The sequence below is a fragment of the Larimichthys crocea genome, chromosome XVIII (genome assembly GCF_000972845.2).
Source record: "Larimichthys crocea isolate SSNF chromosome XVIII, L_crocea_2.0, whole genome shotgun sequence".
Lineage (NCBI taxonomy): Eukaryota > Metazoa > Chordata > Actinopteri > Sciaenidae > Larimichthys > Larimichthys crocea.
This window is the reverse complement of record NC_040028.1, coordinates 15,553,823-15,574,315: the sequence shown is the minus strand read 5'-3', so window position 1 is coordinate 15,574,315 and position 20,493 is coordinate 15,553,823. Positions and strand designations below refer to the sequence as shown.

At 40.9% G+C, this 20,493-nt stretch overlaps 1 protein-coding gene across 3 annotated transcripts in view; it reads left to right on the top strand.

Moving 5' to 3' along the window:
- The first annotated feature begins 13,502 nt into the window (after positions 1-13,502).
- Positions 13,503-20,493, top strand: part of LOC104922694 (FERM, ARHGEF and pleckstrin domain-containing protein 1) — a 51,644-nt gene continuing 44,653 nt past the window's right edge. For 2 of the 3 annotated variants that reach the window (XM_019274212.2, XM_027291161.1), the window contains exons 1-2: positions 13,503-13,649; positions 17,100-17,306. In XM_019274212.2, the coding sequence (XP_019129757.2) occupies positions 17,127-17,306 (180 nt within the window). In that variant the 5' untranslated portion in view covers positions 13,503-13,649; positions 17,100-17,126. Of the gene's footprint in view, positions 13,650-13,780; positions 13,866-17,099; positions 17,307-20,493 lie in introns of those variants that run through there. The other variant, XM_027291159.1, reaches the window with a different exon arrangement.

Here is a 20,493-nt window from a genome sequence, read left to right as displayed (position 1 = left end):
CTTTCCAAACTCTTATAGTGTGAGCTGCAGAATCATTTGTGTTTATTCGTGTGAATATAAACCGCTGAAATAACAATATCATGATGGTGATTTGAAGTTTATCAGGTCTGAACAGAGTTTGAATCAATCAGGACTATGCTAACTTAGTTCAAGTGATGACTAGAATCAAGTAACAGATCCACATTTTCAGCACATACCAAGCAGTTTCCTTTTTTTTGTCCGGTCTGCATAAATATGAAGCAGTTATCATGGAGCTCTGGGTAACCACAGACGGCAACAATAACAACAGTGGATGTCTGCAACTCTGTGGCTGCAGACAGGTTGGGAAGCGAGAGTGAAGATGAATCAAAAGTTTCTTCTCCTTCCTGCTGGTAAACAGCTCCAGATCAGAGCAGAATCTGGCGTGACTCAGGTTGTTTTGTCCTCGAGTTAGTCCCCAATAGGCTGCTGAGACTTGGGCCCCGGCCTCGGCTGTTGTTGGTCGGCCTGCAGCAGCTTTGTCCCTCTGCTCTGCCTGTTTTCTACATCTTTGTCATGTTGGACTGTGGGCAGACTGGATGCTACAGTGACTGTGGTATCACATCTTAGTTCATGTTTTGAATGTCTCTTACACAGAGCTCCTTTAACTGCCTCTAGCAAGCACTACTGCAGTTTGCATATCGACTGAAAAAAAGATGTCAGCGGGACGTGCACTTCACTCCCTAATGACAAATTGTCAAGCTGATGAATTAAATGAAACAATATGTAAATGTAGTCACATTATCGGGCGACTTAGACCACTTAGTGACACACTAAGCCCTTTTTACCCAACCGTGACGCACCGTCCTTTAACATCTGTGATAGGACACACCAAGATTTACGTCAGCTTACACTACAGTGACAGAACTATATATATATATATATATCATGACAAACTGTCAAATGATTTCATGCTTGTTCAGCTCATCACTTTGAAAAAAGCCCCCACTCTTGCAGAGTTACCTGGCTACAGGACCTACCACAGCTTCAGTCATTTCGGCCTGCAGCTGTGACGGCAGATGCTGTTTGAACTGCAGGGCACACCTAAACCAGATTCACTTTGCAGATATGTTTTCTGTCCAAGCAAAGGACACACCAAGGTTGCTCTCCCAGATCCTTTCTTTTTCGTCAGACTTCCCCTCACGGTTATCCACCGTCAGGCAGAAAGTGTTTAGCACCTTGTCCAGCCCAGGGTGTCGACTGCCAAAATGCCTACTTATGGTTTCAGAATAAGAGGAAGGTCTTCGTTACCTCCTTCAGGCTTTGCTCCACACTCCATGTCCTCATCTCTCTCTCAGCATTTGTGCCAAGGAAGAACAGGAAGAGGTACCATGTGGCTTACCACAAGAGTCGCAGTACCATCATGCTGCTCGGTGGGGTTCTGACATTGAACATACAGTAGAAGAAGAGCTACCTTTTGGGGCCAGGTAGCCTTAGGCAGGACTGTCCTCTTCCAAGAACACAGTCTTTTCTGGGCTTTCAACGTGAATTCTGTGTCTGTGCATGAATATCTAAGAAAGATGTCAAACCACAGCTGATTATGCATTGTTCCAGCATGTTTTCTTTAGAGCTCGGCCTGGCCTGAATGTGTCAATGTCTTTGTCACTGAAAATGGTATAGCTTCATACAAACAGCCAGAGAGCTTTTTTCTGTGCATCAGTGTTTGTTTTATCACTTTTGTTAGGATTCATTGACTGCAGCTCCTGTGAGCATTGAGAGCTCTACTTTGGGTAAAGCTCACGAGAGATGCCGACAAAATAACAATTGTTTTTATCTGTTAAAATGACGAGCTACTATTGCGTTTCAATACATCAGGTACCCATTTAGCCTGGAATATGGAGAGTTGATTCGTCTTTTCAAGACGACAGAATTCCTTTAAGAAAATAAATGGTCAGGCAGAGGCTAGAGGAACAAGGGTCGGCTTTGACTGGGGGATGGACTCAGCTCTGTGTTTGCTTGTACTCAGACAGCTCTGAAAGTCTTAATGCTTAATATCAGAATCAAAGGATTGTGACACTATAGACAGACAGTAAAACAAGAGAGTTATACACTTTTTTTTTTTTTTACATTTCCAGAACTGAAATTCTAGTCAGGTCACAGATTTTGATGAGATTATTCTGTAACACCATTTTATATCTGACAATTTTAGAAGGAAGTTGTGTTTTGGGGGTCGAATCATAAAATAACACAGGGTTGTACACAGTAGTAGCCTTAACTAAAGCATATTTATAAAATATATTTTTGAATAAATACAAAATTGTAATTTATAGAAGAAATGGGGATTTTAAGAGATCATTTTAAAAAAAAGGTTTCTCTTTGTTTTGCCTCCAAACTAATTGTAGAGGTTGTTTTGAACCGCCGATGCAGAGTGGAAGTGGCCTGTTGGGGGAATCACCGGTTAATAGATCCGGAGAAGTGTGTGTGCCAGCATTTCCTCTGAGGCGCTTGTCAACATCACCTTCAGCTACCTAATGTAACGAGCCCGTGTGGTCTGTTTGCAGTGTCTTGCTTATGTAGGTGCTTTATCCACCCTGATGAGCCTGGGCAGAGGGCTGAAGGACCCGACGGTTAAGAGGTCTCGGTGGGGTTCATTAGGAAGCAGAATCCCTCTGGCTCCATCACTCACTCTTCAGCAGCATCATTTGTGTTTGCAGTAGTGTATTTTCAAACACGGTTTAATGTCCTTGTTGTCCAGCGAAAGAGATTTAATGAGAATGAATTACCGAATGCGTGACAGGAGCCGGCCTAATAGTTGCTGTGCAGCTTTGTCTGACTTTGGATTGGTGTTTTTAAAACGTCACTGTGCACTCCAGTTCCCCCTTTTTTTCCTTCCGTCCTTGCAGAGTTGAGGCCAAAATTACTTTCTCAAGTAATCGTAGGTAGCATCATGAGATGTTGGATTCTCAGCGGGGGAACAGACTGGAAAAGAAAAATAAAATCAGCTTGAAAGTACCCCCCGTGAGTTTCAAAGCGTAGGCGTATGAATTAAATAGGTGCTGACTCATTGTTACCTGTTCTCAGCTCCTGTAAGCCACAGGCTCAGAAAGCACAGACATTGCAGCTGTGACACAACACGCCGTGTTTGTTCCAGCTGAGATCCTCTACATCAGTATGTCAAATGTCAAGATGAAAGTGGGGGAGGGGGAGGAGGAGGAGGAGGAGGCTTGCATGAGTCACAACTACGCCCCCACCCTCGCATCGATCGCTTCCAGACCGCAGCCCGTCCCTGGAGTATTTGTGCGGGATATAGCAGTCCATGACAAAAAAAAAAAAAAGGCTTCAAATTGCTGTAATCGTCTGATTGATCAGTGAAGCATTAAAGTCTCAATGCGGACCAAACAAAGGTTGAAAGTGTGTGGAATGAGGTTTTTGTATCTGTGCAGCACAGAGGAATTATCTACATCAATAGGGCGAGATGTAAAATTATCCATTTAGAGGAAACATCTTCCTTTTTCGACTGTGTCACTATGAGGCACAACAGCACACCGTGTGTCATCCTGTACCCTCCTTGCCCTGGCGGTAACGATGCTTGTCGCCTGCCTGCATGCACGGTGACAGTATTAAGGGCTCATCACCTCTGAAGAGAGTCGAGCTGTTATCAGCCCACACTCTCGACCTCCCAACTGATGTTTCATGCCTTTTTTATATCGGAAACAATGTTGATGATGTGCAGGAGGGAGCAATCCCGTGTTGGGACTGTCAGAAAAGCAGAATAACTAGGTGTCATGGCAACCAGATGGCAACACATGAGTTGTCAATTTCACAGTCTAATTTGCAGCTGTGACAGAGGAGTGTGTGTGTGTGTGTGTGTTGTGTGGGGGGTGATCTGTGCAAACAACAAGGAAAAATTCCTCTACTGTGTACACATTTATGTCAGCATCCATCAGCAACATGCATTAAAGGATGAGTTGACCCAAATCACAAAATATCACATCTTGTCACGTATCTAGCTCTGCATACAGGAAGCATTACTTCTACTGAAATCGTTTATGAATAAGTTTGTGGATTATCGAAAGAAACCGGGATATTTATTTGTTGTCATTGTGTTTGAGTGGCAGCAAAGCATCTCAGTGGTGGAAAGTACCTACAGGTAAGTACATTGATTCATATACTGTACTTTTTTTGGTAGTTAGAAGGAAGTGATGAGTCCAACAGTAAGAAGTCCAACACTGCGTCTGTCTTTCAGCCTTTTATTTCACAAAGCTCTCGCCAACAACTAAGTCAGTCCCAGATTAACTCTTGTTTGGTCATTTTTTTCCCCAATTTATCTTCTTAGTGTCCTCCATCAACGTCACAGTCTTTTCGCCTTTGACATTATTTCTGGCATAGATGCTGCGGACCCTGGTTGTATCATCCGTTTGCCCATCTTTGGTTCTGGCATGACACCGGCTCCAATCCCCATCAGCATTTGTCCATGCCCCAGGGCTAAAACACCTCCTTGTCCAGATGTTCCAAAAACGCCTGTGGTAGAAACACTAACACTCCCCCAGTGCTCTGACCGGCCAACCCGGTGACAAACTGATCTAACATTAGCTAACAGCAGCTACAGTTCACAGGAGTTTACCGTCCATCAGGAAACTGTTATTTACCCAAGACAGCAAACAAGCAAACGTTAGAACCACAATATTACAATATATTTCACATGTAGTGGGTGCTGGTTGTTTGTTGATGTTATTATTTCTAAGATAACTTTAACTTGTGTTTCACACTGTTGATACTGTGCCTCAGCGAGAAGTTTTTTGTATTTTTCTGAAAAATCTGTCCCGAATCCTTTACATAAAAAATATAAGCTATAGGTGACCGATAAAGGCTCATTTTTAAATCGACGTTAAATCAGAAACTTAAATATCACACATTTAAACTTTTCTCAACAAAAGTATTCAATGATAATCTTTAGTACAGACTACATGGTTTGTCCCAGTGGGCAGTCTGTCTCTTAGGAGTAAAATAATTATCTTCAATAATAAATAACTGTGCTTAATTGTGTTTTTCATGTTTAGATGAGCACTAATGCACAGCCATGTATATATAATATTATCTGTTATGTAAACAGATTACGGAGCCGTGTCTGCGAGCCCTGGAGCAGTGATTCACTGAAATCAAACCATGAAAACATGTTGATTTTAGATTATTGTGAGAATCTGAGCTCAGGGTCTTCAGTGAGATTTGACTTCACCCAAAACTATTTCCTTAGAAGAGAGCGAAGATTTTCCACAGCTTAAAAGAGAAAAATACATTTTATAAGCATTCATCATGCTTTGTCGCACTTACTTACTCACTGCTTCATGGTGACTTGACTCCAGAACTTAAATCTATACCATCTGCCACTATTATGGTGGCTCTGAAATTATAAACTGGGAAACTAAGTACATGGATTTATACAACAGCTGAAGGATTTGGTGTATTCCTATATGTGAGGCAGGACAAAATAGTAGTTAGTTAATTAGAATTCACAGAAAAAAAACACATGGCATGGCTCCAACGATGACGATAAAGATATAAATACAATGAAAGTTAAAAATAGTATTTCATAAACAAATATGGTGTGTAAATATACCACATTTTGTTTTGGGATAATAGTCGGGCAGAGAAATCTCTACAATGTTCGTGGAGGAAATTATTTCTAACCTAATTTATTCAAACAGAAATGTGGCGGTGATAAAAATCAATGTAGTCCTGCCGGTTTTATATATTCAGTATTAAGACAAATAGAGCATGTGATGAGGCTCCCACCTGCTGGTTTTCATCTCCTGCGGAGGTGGAGGGCTCTGCAGGAGCCCTGTGATGCTCACGTCTAATGGGAGGATGTCTCATTCCTGTGAATGTGGATGGTCTCACTCTGTACAAAACAGATTCCCTCCCTCTGCCCGATCAGCTGTAACAACTCCCCACCTCTCTCCACCCTACTTAAAAATGTTCAGGGCTGTCAGAGTTGCCTCGGTTGCCAAACACTGGAAAGACACCGAGGTGTAAAATTTCTCAAGGCGGACGTTATTATTGCACCGGCTGACAACAATGATGAATCCAAAACATTATATAATTGATTGACTCTCTAATTATAAGATATGTTTCAGATGGAGATCGATAAAGTTTGATTGGATGAATTATTTAGAGAGAAGCTGCACAGGAGGGTAGATTATAAAAGCATAATTGCATTATGTAACCCCTGAAGACGTGATACATTTATATGAGACTGGAGGAGTCAATACATTTCAGATAACACATTGTGCTTCTATTTTTGTCATTATGGGAAATGTTGTGTGAAAAGAGTGCTTCAATTAATAACTGTTAATTGTTAATTATACACGTGCAGGCTGTCACACATACACTCGAACATTCTTCCTCTGTTTCATCAAAGCACAACTTGTAATAAAATAGAAGCAACTGCTGCAAATTAAGTTCAATCAAAGAGACAGACATTATTTTAAGCGAGTCAAGGCTAGCAGCACAGAAAATTAGACTGTAGTTGGTTCAGTGTGTGTGAGTGTGTGAGGCTCACCAGATTGACTGGAACAGTGGGGGTTGGAGAAATGTAAAAGTCTAGCTCTGACTCTAATGACCTGGTATTCAAAGTTGGTGGGAAACAGTGACAGGGTAGGAGATGCAGCTGCAGCTGCTGCTGCTGCTGCTGCTGCAGAGATTAAAATAGAAATGGAATCTCATTTCCATCTTCTACCCCCTCTTAAGGTGAATACACCCTCAGGGAAGTGTATTGGGTGGAAATGTGTTTCGGGCGCCTGTCAGGTACGTTGAATATACTGCTGGATGTGATTATGCGCAAACTTGTCAAGGTTAAGTAACAGCAATAGAGGATTTGTATAATATATTTTTATATACTGTGTATAGAGACTAAATAACTTTCAACAGGTAAGCGGTACATTTTCTGACAGTGGGAACAGTAGTTTGGTTGTCATATGTAGGTCAAAACAGGGTCAACAGTGAAATGTGTTTCACTATTTCAGTACAGTGCTAGACACAGATGATAAAAATAAGCTTAAGGAATGAATACAATACAGTAAAACTAGTAAAAACTGGAGTGATATAAATAACCAATGGTCACCAAAAATTCTACAAAGTGTCGTGGATGAACAGCTACTGAGGTACTGAGCTTGCATGACAACTGAAGACCATGAGATCAGTTCTGCAAGAAGTACTTACTACTCAAGTGAAAGTAAAAATGTCAACACTGTGTAGAAATTGGTATTTTTGCAATTAAGTGCCCCCCAGTGCAATACCACTGTGGTAAACACGGACAGTTGTACACTTGTATTTCTTCTTCTTATATTACTTACGATCAAAAACTAGCAAGTTGGCAACTTTGCTGACATCCAAACATCAAGAAAGTGTAACAGCATAAAACAGAGCAGCCAGCTAATTATATTATTTACTACTAGTCCAACAGCAAGAAGCCCAGCTCAGCCTTTTATTTTCACGAAGCTCTCGCCAACGACTAAAAATCAATTCAAGATTTATTCTTGTCCGGCGGCATCTTGCTTGGTCATTCTGGTCAAATTTACACAATGCTGCTTTAAAAGAACCAGTGAAAGTAATTAAAGTGAAAGTACTGACACATTTAAGAAAACTATACTGTATATTATATATTTAGATATTGATTGATAATGTAAGATACCTGTAATGTTGCAGCTGGTAAAGGTAGGGCACATTTTAAGTGCTTTATATACTGCTGGGTCTGTAAGAATGCATCATAATTTACGTGTTGATAAAGTATATCATAGTACTACCATTAGAAGACCTCTGCTGATATACAGTCTGGCACTTGGGGCTGTATGTCACAGTATATTATCACTTTAATGTTGCCACCACCATCAGCATCGACATCAACCTCAACCTCAAGAACTGATCTCTGTCTTACATACACACATATTAATCTGTACAGATGAGCGCTTAAGGATTTTTGCTGCTTGGTGTCTTCTAATAAAAAATGATCATGAGCTCATTGGAATACAGAACCTGCTGAGATCAGATCTTACCTTTTAAATAATTACCCACCAGATAACACCTGCTTATACTGACTCTGTTGTAAAGATAGATGAGGTGTTGAATCTGTTTCAAATGAGGAGCAACACAGGGTGGAAGACTGGAGGGTTAGTCGTACTTATGGGTTAATAATGTTTCCCGTATGTGTAAAATGATGCATAACGATGGAGGCACAAACTCCCCAGTGCATTTCATATGAGGTTATTGAAACGCAGGAATAATAAGTGGGTACAGATGTCACGGTTCATGCAGGGTAACCAAGGAAGACAGGGAATATGATCCAAATGCAGAACTGGTGCACAACAATGGTTTAAAAGTGAATGCAAGCTCAGTTCAAAACCAGATAAGACAGTCCAAACATCAAGTCTGTAAAGGAGCGAACTGACACCAAAACCAACGAACACAGGGACTAAACACAGGAGGGAAGGCGGGATGACAAGACACAGGTGAAGCGGGTCACACAGGTGTTTTCAATGATACTAATTAAGGTTCAGTTTCATTTATTGTAGCAAAGAACCAGCATGCACCACAGCAGCACCCTGACTCTGTTTGACCTGAATGGAACGAGACCTTAATTAGTATCATTGCTAACACCTGTGTTTACCTGCTATTTCATGTCTATTAAAACTAGTGAGGAAACAACTACAGGGAGTAAAGTTACAAACACATGGAGAGGGGAGAATTATAAAATAACACATACTAAATACTGAATACTAAAATAAATAAATAATACTAAACCCCAAACCCCAAACCATAACAACAGGGGTGAAGGTTCAAGGGATGTTGTGTCAGGGGGGATGTGTTTATTTAGATAATCAACAAAGCACCATTATTAACATATGGTATACTCAAGTATACTTGAAAATGAAAATGATAAATGATGAAAATGTAAACACAAGTTGCTAACATAAACAGAAAAAAGTAACATTAAGATACCATCAACCTATATACATCTATTTTAACAAAAAGCAGATGTAGTTATAGGTGTTTGTTTTTTTTATTTTAGCTTTGCCACTCTTCAAAACAGTTTATATACACAAGAGACAGAGAGATACATCTCAGGCCTCATGTTTCTAAAGTGTGAGGGGTTCCTAAATAGTGCACAAGTAACATATAAAAGGTAAAAAAAGAAAAAGAAAAAGAGATGATCAGTAACTTTTCAGCTGGCTAAATGTTCTTTTGTTGCAAATATGGTGTGTCTGCTCATGTGATGCTCTATAAAAAAATCTGAGCAAGCTTCACATAGACTTCACAAACCCCCCTGGCAAAGCCTGAGAAACACATTTATTGAATATGCTCATATTATATGCAGAGCTTAGCGTCGTTGCATGCAGCTGACCCCCGCGGTAATCGTGCATGACTGGAGAGCGTATGGAACATGGGATTATAAAAATGATTTCCAAGCCTGCCTGAACTACTGTGAGGCTCCTTTTATAAGACCTTAATTGTTTTAGATCTTGGGCTTACATGTTATTAAATCCTAAATTATAATTTGTTTAATCAAATTACAAGGTAGTAGTCTAATACAGAAAAACATTGCGCAGGGAGTAGGAGGTAGCGTGGGTTCACAGGGGGCCCAGAAGACAATTTTTGCTCCAGGGGAGATTAATCAGGCTGTGGAGTGGCCTCATTTGAACTTTGAGTACACAGTGTTGAATAAACAAATAACTAAACTCTGGTGTTATTTAAAAAAGTAAAAGTCTGATAAATATACAATAAGCTGAATGGAAATTGCATACTATCAATTACTACTCCAAGAATTCAATTATTGTATGTGTACAAGTGTTTCCTCACCCTATAGTGATCAGTGGGAAGTTAACTCGTGATTTCTTTTTCTATTGCATAACTGGATGCGAGATCACTAAGAACATGGCACGAAATCTTGATTGCTTACATAACTAATCCGAAACAGCACTGTCTCTTGTCCGGTTTCTCTTTCTTACTGCAGCTCTTTCTTGTTTTCACACTCTTGCTGACATGTTCATATTTGCCTCAGTTCCAAATCAGTGTCTCCAGAGGGCCTCTGAAACTGCCAAGACACTGAGCGTGATTTCTCCATCTTCAGTCCCACACCATTAAAGCGTAGGAGACTTCTCTTCCTGCCAGTGCGAAGGTGGGCGAGCAGCAGACATGAAATAGAGGCAAGAGGAAGAGAAACAGTTTCAACCTCCCAACACATTGCTTGTCTTTTATCCCCGTCCCCACGTGCAGAAGCATATATGGACGAGTGGGCGAGGTGGAGCAGCAGCCCCAGCCAAAGCCCCAGGCCACTATCCATAAAAAAGGAGAGGAGAAGCAACAAACACTGAGCAATAAGAGGAGATAGGCCCTACATCTTTATGATTATATAATATAGAAAATAGAAAAAATGTTCATAAACTGATTTATCCAGGAACGAAGCCAGAGTGACTGCCCCTGAAATGCTCTGCCAGAGACAGTGACAGGTAGTTGGCCCACTGGGTATAGGCACAGGGCTCCTGGACCAAAACCTCTGCATATGTTTAGAAGAATAAATGCAAAACTGCCACAACTTTGATGCATAACATCTACAAAGAGAGGCAAAGCTACCACAAAAAGAGCCAAAACGAATACAAAGCGAGGCAAAAACTACCACAAAACAAGGCAAAACAACCACAAAGAGAGGCAAAACTATCACACAGAGAGGCAAAACTACCACAAAAGAGATGTGCAACAACTACAAAAAGATGCAAAACAACCACAAAGAGAGGCAAAACTACCACAAAACAAGGCAAAACAACAACAGAGAGGCAAAACAACAACAAAGAGAGGCAAAACTACCACAAAAGAGATGTGCAACAGCTACAAAAAGATGCAAAACAACCACAAAGAGACACCAAATGACCTCAAAGAAATGCATATCTGGGTGTCTTATTCCTGTGTAGGAGGGGATCAGGCTATGTAACGTTTATTTATTGATATAGTTTGATATTAGAATAATCATTTCAATTGTTTATTTGGTAACTATAAATAAATAATAATAATAATAAGAAATAATAATAATAATAATAATAATAAATAATGTTTATTATTGCTAAGAACCAGGCCTCAAAGTGTGAATCGTAACAATAAATGTACATCTGTCTTTAAAACTGTGTCTCAGTCTGATTGCCCTGATTCAGAGGTTTTTCAACTGTCCCCGCATTAATCTGTTTTTCTGATCGTGGTATTCAAATCGTATCAACCCTCAGGCTGAGACAAGCCATAAGTTTCCCAAAGATTCATAATACAGTTGTGGAACACTCCACAAGTTGATTAGCATTACAGATCTCTTGTTGGCTATTACAGAGATGGAATAAATTCTCTGTTTGGACACAGTGTTTTTCTTTTGGGCAGCAAAATCACAATCATCATGCCAAGTTAATGTCACCGCACTTCCTCTGCCTGGTGACAAGACTGCAGCTTCAACTGATTTTTCAACTTGTGTTTACGTGGCAAGGTTTTACACAGTTCTGTTGTTTTCAGTAACACTCATGTTATTGTGTGTTCGAGCTTGTTTGTGGGCCTCGGTGATCCTGCTGCCTGTCACTCACACTTCATTGGCAAGCCAAAACACTCTTCAATGGACCCTGGTTAAATGCAAATACTTGCGTGGTATTATAGGCCATTAACAAACATCACAGAGGGCAAGTCAGGCTTTGCGTCATCTCTACTTGCAACCACGAATGAAGTGACACTAAGTCACTGCATTATATACTGCAAAATAAGAGATTGTCTCTCAGCTGTGTCCTTAAGAAAAACAAAACAAAAAAACTCTGGCAGCTCCGACCTCTGATCTCCTTGGATTAGTATTATTTTATGTATTAAAATAAAAATAAATGCTGAAATGGGTCTAACAGAAAACGAGTTACACATACAACCAGCAGAGGACAGAATACAGAGTATTATCCACTCCCACTCCTTAATATAAATAAGACATAGAGTATCTGTTAAATTCAAGCAGATATTTGTTTGACAGTATTTGAAATATCGAATCTGTCTTTAACTTGTATAAATACATTAGTCAGAGAATACATTCCTGTCTTTTCTTTGCCATATACAGTATATTATACTGTCAGGCAATACTTAAGGTAAATAAAGTCTCTGAGGTCTGTGTTATGGTAAATCTTTGGTTCTTATGGTTTTAACTTCCTGCATCTCAAAGAGCTCCAACTGTAATATTATTAATTAATAATTTAAACCATTACAGAAGGATGTACCAGCTGCTATTTCCATCCCACAACATATGATGTAATAAGATTAAGAATGAAGAAAGAAGCAGTTCAAATGTGGAAATTTGATACCAGATGGTACCAGATGAGTCAAGTAAAGTATAGTATGGAGGTCAATCATAAGGTAATAAGGTCAATAAAAGGGGAAGGTTGCATGTTCAGGAGTTATAAGGTTTATCAGTTTATAGTCATGTGACACATAGGCTTATAGACATAACAGAAACTTTGCTAAAAAACAAACAAAAACAAAACACTGATACATTTAGAATAAAGCTTTTTTAACAGCAGTCATTTGAACATGAACTAGTATGTAAACACACGTGTGACCAATGATACTAATTAAGGTTCAAACACAGTCAGGATGCTGCCGTGGCGGAAACACCTGCATTGACCCTATTATTCCATGTCAAAACAGCTGCTGTGAAAAAGGAAGTTATGATGTGATTATTACAGACTGTAATGACCCCAAACATTTTTTTTTTGCTTTTGCTTTTTACATTTGAAATACAGGACACGTTATAACACATTTATTAAAAGTGTGTTATTGTCAAATATTTGGTTATTTGGCGCCCATTTATTGAAATTATTGATATGTATATTATGGCCCACAAGATTTAGCTTCTGTCTCATACTTCCTAACATCCCTGGTTCAAAGTTATGAAGTCATTATATCAAAATATAACATATATAACATACATAACATAATGTAGCGTAAAAATAATGTAATATAAAATAATCAATTGTTACAGCAATGTAACCTAATGTATAATATAACGTAACGTAACATAATGTAATACAAGGTGAAGTAATGTAATATAATATAATATAATATATATAACATAAAATTACATCATATAAAAATCATTATTATTCTTTTTTTATTGATGTTTTCACTTTCAGAACAATGTTCATGTTCAGTTATTTTCATTCCTATTAATAGTTATCTTTATAAGATAAAAAAAATCTATTGTTTTATTCCTAATAAAGTCCTCAGGTTTTAAGGGTGTCCATTCAAAAAGTTTGGCAGCCTCTGCTTACAAAACGTGGATTGGGGCTGTTCGGGCTCACGCCACTAGATGGTGCTGTTCTCCGCGTCACGGCGCCGCTGAGAAGGTGGAGGTGCTGCGCCTCCTTCATTGCTGAGTAAAGGCACCGGGAGTGGATCCGCCGCTCGGTTCAATGTAATCCCGTCTCTCGCCGGCTCACTCACTCAGTCGTCCGCCATGGCGACCGCAGAAAGGCTCCTCTCCGGTACGAGCAGCATCTAATAATAATAATAATAATAATAAAAAAAGAAAAACGGCTTCTTTCACACTCACCACCGCCGGACTCGGATGTAAGATCTCGTTTTTAGAGCTTGGGGAATAACATACGTGTGGATAAGCGTGCATTTCGAGAGAAGGGGTAAGTATCGTGCAGCACAAGTCCTCTCTCTCTCTCTCTCTCTCTCTCTCTGGGAGCTCTTAAGGGAAGTGATTCAACTTGTTTGAGGAGATTAGGGTTAAACCCTGGGAGTATCTTTGCCGTGTTGTTGTGTGATCCTGTGGATTTCTAGGGAGGGAAAAAATGTGTGAAAAATCTTCATCTGCAGCCCAACAACTGTCCTGATCGTCCTCCAGTGTGAGTGTATGAGTGAGTGTGTTGCATTGCACAGACAGGCTATACCTTCCCTGCCTTGGTATGGAGGCGTGCAGACGCCGCAGTCGCTCATGTTTGGCAATGCTTCAACGCCTCTGTGTGACATTTAAATAATCAAACATCTATCTGTCATCTACTTTCCACAGGCTGTCCATTTAATGTCACATCTACTGTACTGGCTGATAATGTCTTGAGGATTACAGCAGCCTGCTCTATTAACCTACATTGCATGACTGGTGTGAACACACGTAGACTGTGTGAGGTGGGTCTACATGGAGGGAAAGACCTCGGCCGGCTTCACCATCTTCTGCACTGTGTTCTCAGTCATCATTCATGCTGTTAAATGGCAGCCGAGCTCTGGTTACAAGCATGCATGTATCCTGTTGGTTGTCATTCTTTTTTTTACTTTATCAACACATGTCACGGTGCCAGTGATCCAGTGGGAACTTAAAGTGAATCATGCAATGCCAGCCACACCCAGGTATCAGTGTCTGTTGGGGAACACGGAGGAAAATGAGCTCTTTTTGTGTGAGTGTGTATTGGAGCTTCCCTCAGGTAGACAGCTGGCTGTATCAGCCCCGGCCTCTGGCCATTCAGCTGTCACTAAAGGATTCCAGCTGTGCAGTGTTGGACCCATACCGAGGGGCCCTGTGTGCCCCTGCACACAGAGGAGCCACTGTTATAGACCCTGGAGACTCTCTAAGCCAGCAGTCACAGCTCGATGTTACACACTTGTGGGGAATTTCAAGCAAACAAGTTCAAAGGCAGGGTGATTTAGCCTGAGAAGCACACAGGGGGTTGTAAATGTCCTTCTGGCACTGTAAACCGGGCGACTATGCTTTATGTCACACTCTGGCCCTGGAACAAGGTGCCAGCTGTACAACTGGTGACTGTTTTGTGTGTTTGTGTTTGGATCCGAGTTACCTATTCACAGGAACACGCAGACTTAGACTCATGGCTGGTTGATAAATGATCCCTGGTGCAGGGGTGGGTACGTGTTGGCTGAAACAATCACTGTCTCAACTCTTTCACTGTCCTCTGTTTCACTGCTGTTTTGTTTGAAGAGTGTCCGGTTACGCGGCATGCATGTGCAGGTCATAGAAGCCACGAATTTACAGACTCGGCATGAGACACTCACCAATAATCAAGGCGAGGGCCGCTGAGTGATGACGGTTTGAGGATCAAATGTCATAAATGACTAGACTTGAAGTGAAAAATATCCCTGTTTCCATTCACGCCCCCCTGTGACACCATTTAGTCTGGTTTCCGTCATCCCAAGGGAGTGTTAGTCCACTCCCAAAACACTTTGGCACTCACGGTTATTAGCTTTTTTTTTTAATCAAACCTGAATCCAAATCCTCAAAGTTATGATTAAGATCACATGAAAGAATTCAAACAAGTGTATAAAACTCATATAGTCGATGTTTTTTTGTTTTTTGTTTTCAAAAGACTGTTTGCTATTTACTAATAAAACCACAAGGAAGCACTGGAACACATCTGGATATTTTGCAACTTTAGTCAGTCGTGCTGAAATCGTCAGTCATTGAACTGATTAGTTGATCGTCAGAGAGTTGGTTGCTAAATATTTGGACAATCAGTTAGTTGTGTGAGTTGTTCATCAAGAAAAATGCCAAACATTCTCACTGAAAACTGATTATTGAACTGATTATCTATGTTTTGGACAGTCGGTCGGACAAAACAAGCTACATGAAGACGTCGACTCTGCGAATTTGTGGCGATACTTTTTCCCGATGAATTATTATAGACTAATTCAATAAACAATTATAATAAAAATAGTCCTTACTTCCAGCATTACTTGAGGCATCTTACTTTATTCGTCAAATCCACACTAACTGCAGTCTGCAGTGTAAACTTTGTACTTTTCAAGCAGACCATCATCAGACAGAATATTGTGTATCTACTGTCCTTGGCCTATTTCTCCGTGCACTCTGCTGGATTACATTATCCGCTCCTTTTGAAATGCCTTATTCAGCTTTCAGCTTAAACTTGGCAGCAGTCATTCACCTCTGCGGCGGCTGAACAACTGCCCACTGGCCTCAGTACTCCGATGAACCAACTTGGTGAGGTCTCAGGATGACATCAGCCCGCTGGAATGTGCAATGAAGAGAGAATTAAGCAGGACAGCAGGGCCTTGGGGGGGGGGGGGGGGGGGGGGGGGGGATTTGGCTGTAGATACACGGGGGTGGTGGTGTACTCGTGTGTCAACCCAGAATGAATGAGTCAACGACTTTGTCCAAACACAGCCCACCTGGGACAAACAGAGAAACAGAGTCACGCTGCACATTCATCTAGATTCTGCACCTCAAGTTTGGTTTGACTATCAGATGGGACCCTCCTGTGCTGCACGTGGCAGGGCAGATGTACCCGCAAAGTCCTGTCACTTCACCAAGGACTGACACCATCATTTATTTCTGTCATCCATCACTTTTGGCTAACTTTTCACAGTTTATCCATGAATTTTAGCTTTAAACCAACCGTATGCCAATCTATATTCTTCTTCTAAACAAAAGAATAATTGGACTTGAATTGCTGTCTGATTGCAGCCTTATGATTAACTAGCGACTTATCCAGAGCGTACCTCGCCTCTCGCTCAATGTCTACTTTCAGCCTGCAGCCACCGTGATGAGGATAAGCGGTTATGGAAAATAGATAGTGTGGATGAACTGATTACTCAAACTCTTATTCAGGTTGCATCTCCTCTCCTTACGTGTTTGCCTCATCAGTGCCCTTGAGACCAATTAAACCTCAGTAAACTAAGTATATGTCTGTCTGTGTGTTGCCGGGCACTAATGCCTTCCCAAATCAATTGTCATTGTATCGACGGTTTGATTTTACAATCTGGCCTCGTAATTCGTTTGTCAGATCACATTAGGGCTGCTTGATTTGTGCTTTGAAATCAAGAACATGCTTAGATCTTTGGATCTTTTTTTTAAATTATTATTACAGTAATTGGCTCTCCCACGGGCAACAATTATCAGCCATTAGTGGTGAGTGCAAATACTGCATTTGCAAATGCTGTTACTGTAACACAGACGGTTGTGCAGCCAGCCCTCTGGGCCCTGTTGCATTCATTATATTTCACCTGCTGCACCACTTAGAGGACGTTTCATATTCTCTGATACATTACCATGTATGCAGGTGTAAGTGAATGACTGACTGCATGTACATGTGTTTCCCTTCTTGGCTTCTCTGCAGGCCGGGCAGTGTTCATTGCAGTGCATCATGGCAGAGTCAGACCCGGAGCCAATGGCCTCTGGAGCAGGGCAGCGTCTTGGAGCTCCGGAGACTCTTGGCATCAGTACGTTGGACCCAGGGCACAGACCCCCAGCCATGCCCCCTGGGCGACAAGTCACCATCAGGGTCCGTATGTTGGACGACACAGAGGAGCTCTTTGACATCTCGGTGAGTTGTTAAATCACATTTCTTGATGGAAATACTAATGTCAGATTGGGAGTCTTCATTATTGCACAACAGCCAAGAAGCATTTCCCCGTTTTCATGATAGCAGCAGCAGCCTGGTAACAGGTTGGCATGGCAACTGCATGATGTTAAGTTGTTGAATGCATGGATAAGACTAGAGGGATCTTTTTTTTTTAGTAATGTCAGGCTTCTTCCATTTTACTGTGGTGGTATTTGTTTGCTGCTTCCTAATCTCCCAAACTAACTCCCAAACCTGTTCTACAGGAACGCACTATTTCTTCCTGCTGACAACCTTTAAGGAAGCAGGAACACTACGATATTTCACAGTTCTTTCCCACGTGGTTGTGTTGGTGACGCACGAGGCGCCTCGTGCTTTCTGAGGTTAGAGAAAAACAGGCAGGTACACGAAACAGACGATAATTCTTTCCTGTGTCTTTGATTGGAAAGAGCTTCCGTTTGAATTCCATTCATGATTACGGGATTTAGAGGATTAACTTTCTCATCACAGAGATCTATATTTAGACATTCCAGTCTAAGCCATTTCCACAGGTTATGTAAACACTTAGCTATAATTAGATAGTTATTGTGAATTTTATATTATAAGCTGATAAGATTGATGCAAAATAAAGACATATTAAAGCTCTACAAACTCAACAGATGGACATACGCAGATAATTTGCAGATTTTATAACAACTTCTATGGTTTGAAAATGATTTTGAATATATATTTTATTCCTCACCTTGTGGACAAGGACAATCTGGCGATGTTATATTTTTCCGCAAGAAAAAACAAACTGTGAATGTACTCCTCCAGTTAGCAGTGCCTGATATAGCACATATCTCTTTGCCACAGAGCTTCAGTGTTGTTTGAAAACTATTGAAAAACACATAAATGAGAGTCAGTCCCTCACACAATGTGCTGCTGCTGTAAATACTAAAAACCAATGTGCATTAATCTGTGGCAGATCACATCTTCTCCTGTCTTGCTAAAAACTACAGCACCCAGCTGTTACTGAGGAAAATAGAAATGACTGATCCTCATGTTAAAACTCAACATGTTTGTGATCCCTTGTAGACGGCTTAATGCTTCACTGGATTGGGTATTTTTTGTGGAATTTGTTGACAGAAAGACTCCGACAACACGACGAGAAGATGAAGAGATACGCGACACATTTTCCACAAGCATTCTTGCGGTGGCTGTGGAAAGGTGTCCTCAGACCTTGATTTAATGACAGAAACATCGGGTGGAGTAAGCGAAAAAAAAGACTGTTATTTGTCTCAGAATAGAAGAAGCAGCCACATTCTGTGACCACATTGTTTCCTGCCTGGAAGAGAAGAACAAGATGAGTGGATAGAGGAAAGTGGAAAGTGGTGATGGAGGGAAACAGATACAGCGGCAGCCACAGAGGACCAGTTTAATGTGTATGAATGGGGCTCGGCACTAAAGCTGCTGAGCCTCACTGACAGTTAGAGAATGTGCAGTGCGGGGTGGGTATGTCCCTCTGGCTGCTTCCCAGGGCAGTATGGGTAAACGTTACTCCTAAAGCGGGCTGAGGAGCTCCCTGTGCATGACTGCTAATCTTTCTATTGGTATCATGTGCTGTACTTAATACTCAAGGCTGACTAGATTCTCACAGCGAGGTCCCATTTGATTGCCCTCATTTAACCCAGATTATTGTTTGCGTACTGCGGATTAGGCGAGGCATTAAAGCCTCATTTGTTTTACGAGGCAAGAACGTTCAACTCAATCCGTAGGCTGTTTTTAAAAGGCAGCAAACTTATGCTGCGTCTGCTTTTTTTTTCTTTTGTCTTTTCTCAGCTTCTCAGGTTTGCCAATACTGATCTTTCTGAATTAAATATCATCCAGTTAGTGATGCCTACATCTGATACGAGGCAGAGCAAGTGAGGAAGGCATTTTATTCAGCCTGCTTCAGGGGTCGTAATCTGTAAAAACCTGCAGTGAAATCCTGCTCTCCAAGGCTCTCTAAGGAGATATTAACCTCAGAGTTTTGGTAGCACACAGTAGATTTTTATTGTGGTTTAGTGTTAAATACTCCTCTACCCTTCAAAGAATACACATGCTGATGCTTTGTATATTTTCTGATTTATATATACAGCAGATGGTCTCCTATTTGTCTGTGTCTCCTTGTTTGCACTGGTGTCAGATTTCATATAGTTTGATATACATAGGGAGATTATGAAACAACAACTGTGTCAAATAAAAAAAGCATGACAGTGAGACAACGCCTGGCCCCGCAGGCACAAACCTGCAAGCCTAATGAGCACGCTCTTACATACTGGTGGATGTAACAAACCTCAGGGGGTGATATAGAGCTAATCAAAGCATTTCAAGACCCGCAGCGTACATTTTTATTGCATTCCTGTCTGAATGAAAAGAAGATGCAGTTTTTCTGGTGACAACAATCGCGTCAATCTCTGTCACTGTGAAGTGAAGCCAATGCGAGAGTGTCAAAAAAGAGCAGCCACTTAAGGCTGGCTACAGAACGAGTCGATCTCCATGAGTTCCTATATTAAAAAAGAAATAAACATGTTTACAGCCTGGTACAAAAAACTGTTTTGGTCTCTATATCTAATTTCCCTGTTCATGACAACTGTACTGAGGCAGAATTTGTATTGAACTCATTCATTCAGATTATATTAAAGGTGCAGTGTGTAGGATTTAATGACATCTAGTGGTGAAGTTGTAGATTGCAACCAGCTGAATACCGCTCGCCTAACCTTCCCATTCAAAGCATGAAGGATAAACTACAGTGGCCATCTAGAGCCAGTGTTTGGTTTGTCCGTTCTGGGCTACTGCTACATAAAAGTGTCATTCTAAGGTAATAAAAACACAATGGTTCATATTTTCAGGTTAATATACACACATGAAAACATCATTATGCCTATTATGTTCCATTTTTTTCCTATACATCTCCTTAAATGTTACACACAGGACCTTTTTAAGGCTTAAAGTTATCCATAATTAACAGCATGGACGCTTTCATTGACAGGTGGGTGCTGTTAGAAGGCTTGTTTGAGCGCCCAAGCATCATTCAACCCACCTCTGGTCTGCCATGGTCCACGTCTTTGCTGATTTTGTAGAGTAGCTGGGAGGTGGCGACACAGCGGTGACCAAACCATATTTTGAGCTTCAAAACAGCTCTTCAGAA